Genomic DNA, 7,528 nt, shown 5'->3' with positions numbered 1-7,528 from the left:
TAATATGTCTGACTGTATTATTGTAATATCTCTCATGCTCTCGATGACTCAAATACTTATATATCTCAACCGTACAATTGTACTTTCTGAACCCAGTAGTATTACTGAACCAGTGAGTTCTAGTAGCGGGTGGGGCTGGACCCCCACCTCCCTCCGCAACATTTTTAATACTACACTGCCGGTGTCGGCAGCAGCACGTGGCCCTGCCTGCACGTGGTGTGAACTGCGCTGCCAGGGAAGATGCGCTGGGGGCATGTTCACCCGTCTCTGAACAGCCTCAAGATAGGGCACCACTCTCACGGCATACACCTGCCCTCCATCCTGGTGTTCTCTAGCCAATTCCTGTGTGTGTTTTATTTCGAAAGACAAGTGTGCTGGTGACTTAATCACAAATGCTTCCAAAGATTCCTCCTCTTGTCTCCCAAAGCTGTTCCGACAGCAGACAGACAGCTTTCTTGTGTCCTGCAGTCCACCTGGAGGCGAGCTGCTGAACCCAATGTCAAGGTGGTGCCGACATGGTTCCGTTTCCACCTGGCCACTTCTGGTTTTTTTTTAAAAAAAAGGATATTAATAACGGCTGTACAAGATGAAAAGTATCTTCAGTGGCACTGAATTATACGTGGAGGAGTTGAATTGGAGAATGTTTTGCCCTGTATATTTTTGCCACAATTGAAAAACACAATTACATGAATAACAAGGAGTACAAGGAAGAAAATGTCCTAGAACTGTGATGACTGTACAACTCTTGCTAGGATTGAATTATTGAATTGTAGATGTGGGTGAAGTGCCAATAAAAAAATACCACAATATAAGAAAATGCTTTTATTCCTAATTTTTAGTTCCCATACAGTTTACAAATACACTTTTACTCTGATAATCCTGCTGCGCAAAGCAGTTGAGCTAACACCCATACATACAGGGGAGGAGACGGCTAACATCCACTATTGTTCCCTACATCAACTATCATCTTAACGTCGTTTTGTTTTGAAACGATTGCAAATAGACTACATAATATATGTGGGCAAAAAGGCAAAGAAGTGGATCTCTTGAAACAATGTATAGTAAACAGTGCATATTATCAACATGTACACGATTCACATCAAAATGATGACATCCTAAAATGTATTCCTTTTAAAGGATAGCTTTTTTTTTAATCAATAAAATATTACATATCTTTTAATACTCTGGCACAATACTTCTTCAGACACTGCAGGAAAAGCAAGTGTAGGTCTAGTCATCAGCTTAACAAAGGATCCTTCTTCATTAGCTTTTATTAATAAAAGTATCACAAGTAGGTCATAAATAACAGGCAGAAGTATTAATTACATGTGTCGGGATGTAAGATGAAAACTTGTAAAAATTAGTTTTGATATACAGCAAAGTTACACAACACACTAAACCAACTGTTTTAATTTTGCTGTTTTGCTTTTTTTTTTTTTTTTTTGCCTGTGTGAACTGCCCATAGTGGGGGGGACACAATATGTTAGTGATGGAAGATAATGATAAATCATTCTGGAACTTATTTGTCAAGCAGGAGAAGAGGTGTCAACAAAATGAAGGGCTAACAATGCCCAGTACGGGGCCGGGGGGCGGTTTGTCTGGGAATCAGAGAGGCCGTGTGCTTTGCTGGATAAAACTTCCTTCCCCAGACCACGTACTGGAAACAAGACAGCGGCGGGGATGCAGGTCTCTGGTCTAGCATCTCCCTTAGCGATTTATAATGGGCAATAAAATGCTGCACAGCCACATCCCTTGCTCCTGGTCCCTGCATCGGAAGTACCCCAGGGTGTTAAATTCATGCTGCGATTCCCCAGTAAAATATGGCCCCCTAAAAATAACCGTGAACGTTTTCTGGGCCGTGTCAGAGCGAGGAGATTGTGAGGCGTGTGGGGGCACCGAGACCCTCGCACATACATGTTGCCTCATTCCCGCCTGGCCACGGGTGAAGGAGCTGCCTCCCAGGGGACAGCTGACCATGACTGTCACGAGAGCCACACCCTGGCTCTGGGACCTCTTGATTTGCTTTTTAAACCGTTATTAGGGCACTGAGATGTGGCTTTGTCTCCTCCCTCTCGAGACTCTGCGGTCAGGGTGTTTCTTCGCCAAATGCTCAGCCAGCTGTGGGCTACTGGGCCGACTTAAAAGTACTGACAACCCAGAGTGACCCCGGGCTGACGGCAGACTGCAAATGTGTGTCTGTCTGAACTGTGTTCCAGGGAGCCTGCTTTACCTTTAACTGCCTGCTCTGGCCCTGGGCCCTTCCACCTCCTGGTAAACCATCCGCCTTGGGACTTTCCTTTCCAATGTCTTTAAACCCTTACACCTTGGGCTCCTCCCCTCTTCAAAGGCAGCCCCATCCCATGTCATCTCCTCAGAGAGCCTTTCCCCAAACCCTCTAGACACACCTTAGCAGCACCTTCGGGACCACTGAGCATCTTGTCTTCGCTCAAGTTGACCTAACCACACAATCATCTGCTTGCTCCGTGGCGAGGAAGAGAAATTAAATCACAGTCCTGGGACACAGACAGCTGGCCAAGATCGGGCATTTGTTTCCGGGCCAGGCTCGGAACACAGCGACTGAGCTTCATTAAGCGACAGACGCACAGACGTGAACGCAATCGATGTATGTGAACAAACAAAACCTTTGTATGCTGGTGTCAAGACTCCGCACCCCCAGGTCCAGGGCCAAAAGGTTCCCACGTCGAGGCTAGTGGAAACTTTGCAAATGTGACAACAAACCGGAAGAACAGGGCTCGCCCAGAGCCTGTGGCAAACGCTGGGCTGGAACCTCCCTTCACAGGCCTGGCATTTGGAGTCCACCACTCAGGCAGCCCCTGGAGGCTAGCCTGCACTCCCAGGCAGTCTAGGGTTAATGGAGAGTTGGGGGGAGTTGGGATGGGAAGAACAGCAACAGGGGTAGCCAGGGCTTCCCCCAAGCCCCCGCAGGGTTTCAAGGGTGAGCGAGACCGCAGAGAGCGACTTCCAGGGCTGGGCCTGGTCTTCCTCTCAGGAGCCCGGGGAGAAGAATCTGTGCAGGAGACCCTAATAACTTAGTGGCACAGTGGCTGTGGCACTGCTGCATCTTCACAGAGACAACCCATAACAACACCGTAATTGAAGTACACTCACCGAGTCACGGTTCAACACACAGGGCAAAAAGGGACGTCTACGGAAAAGGCACTTAAGGTCGGTTAGGGAGGGGTGCTGCTGATTCAACGGGGCCAGAGGCCTGGTGGAGGCGCCCCCACACGCCAGCCTGGCTGGACGCCACAGGTCCCGAGAGAGCACATTCACCCCATTCTGCGGAGCCCGTGGGCATGGGTGGGTCTGCTGCCAAACGCTCCATCCCCCGAAACACACCCACATCCTTCTGAGACCAGTTTCCTCGGGTGTTGGTTCCAAGAAGCAGGGCTGGCGTTGGCACAACTGGTTCAGGAAGCTTCTCCCCTCCCCCAACTGCCGTGGAGTCGGTGCTGACCCTCAGGGACCCTGCAGGGCAGGGTGGCACTGCCCCTGTGGACTCCGGGGATGTAAATCCTTAGGGAAGCAAAACCTCTCACCTTTCTGCCATGGAGCGGCGGCTGGTGGGTGAAACCGCTGACCCTGTGGGGGGCAGCCCAACGTGCCCCCCACAGCGCGCCACCAAGACTCCTTGGGAAGCGTCTCAAATGCCCTGTTTCTCAGTCTGACCCGGAGCTCACCAGTTATTGTTAAGCAGCTCCAGTTTCCCGACATCACCAGCAGCTCCCACTTCCGCTACCTGTGGTTCTTTTCCCACGGCACGACTGTGGCAGTCCATGGCCACGGGCACACCTCCGTGGTGGACTGCCTACCTCTGGAAGCCTGGCTGCTGGGCCGAACCACAGGAGGGATGCAGTGACAGTCCTGGGCCCACGCCTGAGGAAAGCCTGGCCTCATCTCCTTTTTCCTTGTTGGGGGCTCTGCGCTGCCCAGCGGGAGAGCCATGTGGAACGGTCACACGCGGAGAGAAGCGAGCCCCTGCGAACTACACGGAGAGAGTGAAACAAGCCCCCCTGGGACAGTGGCTCAGCCAAGCTACTGACCACGTGACCGCCCGCCAGCCAGGCTGACAGAAAAACAGCTCAGCTGAGCCCAGCCCAGATCCAAAAGTCATGGGGGTTGGAAGGGGGAGAAGGGAGGTGTCTGAAGCCACAGTCCTGGGGTGGTTTGTCAGCAACCGATCACCCAAACCTTAGTCATCCAAAGATGCCCATTTTCTAAACTGTCAGATTACTCAAAGCAAAGGAAACATGGCCGAAGGCTTCTTGCCACCCCACTCAGGATGCCAGTGTCAACAGGCTGAGTGGAAGTTGGGAAGGAAAAATGGTCAACCGCTAAAAAAAAGAAAACAAAACATCTCTTATCCTAATGTGTCGGTTTCCACGATATTCCCGAGAGAGCAATGCAAAATGTGACCACCAGCTTCTGTCCGTCGGGGGCACTGGCTTAATCCTTTCCCCTAGAGGAAGCGGCCATCAACATGAATCACCCACCACAAGGTAACTGACGGTGAGGGAACGCGTCCCCACTTCTTCAGGGCATTTGTTACTTGATATGCCCACCTGGTGTCTCCTCTTACAGATGCCCTGTCATCTCCCAGGAAGAGAGGATGATTCAATGGTCGACAGGGCAAAAGGAAAACTGATGCCGTGAGACAGACACTTCGACGACCGCTGTCCTCGGTTTAGAACAAGATTCTAGAACATAGAGCACTGCCTACATCGCAGAGATGATTTCCTATCTGAGAAAATGAGTAATCAGAGACCGGGTCCTGCTGAGTGAGCATACGGTGGTGGGTCCTTTGATGGTTTCAAATTGTACTTCTCAAAAGAGAGAGACAACCACGTAATAACCCGAGCCTTCCACATCCAAATTCCTTCTTCATAGAAACTTTCTTGTATCTTTTCTTCATCCTTTTTAGGGGGTGGGTGAAAATCCATATCTGGGGGAAGAAATAAGTGAGATTTTTCTTAAGACAGTAAACCTAAAAGTTCAGCACAGTATTAAACTATTTTCAATTAGATGTAAGCAAAGCTTTTAAACAGCAGTGTAGTGGTTAGGCGTTAGGCTGTGATCTGCATGGTTGACAGTTTGAAGCCACCAACAGCGCACCCAGGGAGAAAGACTGGGCTCTCTACTCCTGTTAACATTTAGTCTCAGAAACCCACAGGGGATCGTTGAGTTAGCATTGTCTCTATGGCAGTGTGAGTGAGTGAGTGAGTGACCGACCGACCCACGGAAATAGTTGCCTGGTGGTGTAATGGTTGGTCGGCGGTTCAAAACCACCAGCTGCTCCACAGGAGAAAGACGAGGCTTTCTACTCCCATAGAGTGACAGGCTCAGAAACCCACAGGAGCAGTTCCAGCCTGCCCTATAGGCTCGCTATGAGTTGGAATCGACTCGCTGGGGAATGGAAATTCCCCACCATGTTTCTAACATCATGTCAACACACGTACCACCAACCACTGTCTAATGAAGGAGGTTGGCAGGGAAGAGGAAGATGAAGGGAGATGAAGTCCTGGCAGCAGAGGGAGAAGGATGTGGCGTGGATCCAGTTGGAAGCCAGAGAACCCAGCGCCCTGAGCCATGCGGCCGCTCCAAGGGCCGACTGGGCCCCGAAAGAGGGCGTTCTGCCTCCCAACCATCACGGACACAGGCAGATGCTTCCCGCTCGGCCAACCACCTCCATCAAAGGGCCAACGAAGCCACCAGCCGCTCCCCAGAGAAAGACGGCGCATGCTACTCCTCCCTCTATGGAGTTCCAGTCTTGGGAACGTCCAGGGGCCGTTCTACCTTGCCCTGTAGGGTCGCCAGGAGTCAGCATCGACTCACTGCCCGGGAAAGCGAGAGTGCCGAAACAGCTTGCTTTACCTGGGATCAAAAGCAGGTCATCGTTTGATTGAACTGCTGAATTGTAATGCTATCAGGATTATGACCCGATAAAGCTATTTTTTAAAAAACGAATCATCGTTTACATCTACAGCAGATGGCGCAGGTAGCACTGAAATACCTGTTTGTGTGCTGAGGTCTGGGCGGGTCCTTCTCATCTGAAACTTTTCTGCTGCTGCATCAGGCCCACGTTTTCATAGACTCTAGCGTTATCTTCTCTCATTCTGAAAGGGGAAGAGATGGCACACTGACAGACATGCAGGCCAGCCTCGGCAGACCACACGTGGCCCTGAGAGCAGCGCACATCGGGGTCAGGTTCCTTTGGGGACCAGGCATGGTTCAGACGCAGTTCCTGCCCCCCAGAGGAACATCCTACAAGAGCACCAGAAGGCACACACCTACAGCTAGACACAATACAGAGGCAACAGGGAGAGTCACTCTCCAAGCAGTGTGCTCCCTGGGCTTTGCACAAAAGCCAGTTGTCTTTTCCAGGTGGGCTGAGAGGGGCAGGCCTGCAGCACAGGCGTGTGGACTAAGCACGGAAGGACATAGAACGTGGTGTGGACACCAAGCCAAATCCGGACTCACTGTAACCCTACCGGGCCCAATAAAACACCCTGGCAGGGTTTTCAGGACGAGAATCTTGACAGAAGTCAACGACCTGTCTTTCTGCTTGTTGAGTGGCTGGTGGGTTCAACACCACTGATCTGTCGGTTAGCAGCCAAGCGTTTGCCCTGGGGGGATCCGAGAAGGCGAAAGCCACAGCGAAGGTTCAGCCGCCATCAGCGACTAAGAGGTGTCAGCTTCCATTCTGACAGAGTGATCGGGAAGCTAAATGCTGGCTAGGGTCTTCGGAGAGAGAGGACCAACGCAACTAAGAGTAGAAGCCCCTTCTGCCTGACCAGACCAGAATGTTGACAGCCGTAGGAGCTGGCCAGAGGGGGCTCCCCATTGTTGTGCGCCTGCACCACCACCACCACCCCCCCACCCCGCCACAAGGGTATTCTGGGTCTGGAGCCTCCAAGGAGCCCTGGGGCATAGTGGTGACAACATTGAGTTGCTAGCCGCAAGGTCAGCAGTTTGAAACCACCAGTGAGTCTGAGGAAGAAAAATGAGGCTTGCTACCCCATAGAGTGACAGTCTCAGAAATCCACGGGGGCAGTTCGACCCTGTCCTACAGGGCTGCTGTGGGTTGGAATCCACTCAATGGCAGTGAGGGAGCACCCTCCAAGGGATGGTGGAAATGATGAAGCAGAGAGCCAGCCTACTGGTCACCGGCATGCCGCTGGTGATAAAGGAGTGGACTCTTGTGCCAACTCGAGGGGAAAGCAAAATGCAGCTTCCCTGGAAAGAGCAAGTGGGAAGAAGGCTGGGCATGTTTGGAGAAAACACTCGGGGTACAGTTGCTGTGATAGTTAGGGTTTATTGTGCCAACCTGGCCAATGAACACATGTGGGGTTCATTGAAGGGCAGAGAGATATAAATGGCTCAGTGAGCCTTGCCTTTCTGGTCTCTTAACTCTCTGATAGTCGGACCAGGGTGCAGCTGCCTTAGCTAGTTCCCTGCTTCAGCTGCCAAGGCTCACTTCCTGCAAGACATCCCTGAGGAGAAGCCACAT

General features: G+C 51.4%; 1 protein-coding gene across 1 annotated transcript in view; it reads right to left on the bottom strand.

Annotated features, from left to right (window-relative positions):
• Positions 1-807: 807 nt before the first annotated feature.
• PTPN11 (protein tyrosine phosphatase non-receptor type 11) overlaps positions 808-7,528 on the bottom strand; it is an 81,677-nt gene continuing 74,956 nt past the window's right edge. The window contains exons 15-16 of the mRNA XM_004709659.3: positions 6,032-6,134; positions 808-4,963 (exon numbers count right to left, since the gene is read on the bottom strand). Of these exons, the coding sequence (XP_004709716.3) occupies positions 6,065-6,134 (70 nt within the window). The 3' untranslated portion in view covers positions 808-4,963; positions 6,032-6,064. The remainder of the gene's footprint in view (positions 4,964-6,031; positions 6,135-7,528) is intronic.

The sequence above is a fragment of the Echinops telfairi genome, unplaced genomic scaffold (assembly GCF_000313985.2).
Source record: "Echinops telfairi isolate 266 unplaced genomic scaffold, ASM31398v2 ScPeMD7_7412;HRSCAF=8450, whole genome shotgun sequence".
NCBI lineage: Eukaryota > Metazoa > Chordata > Mammalia > Afrosoricida > Tenrecidae > Echinops > Echinops telfairi.
This window is presented reverse-complemented; position numbering and strand designations above follow the sequence as displayed.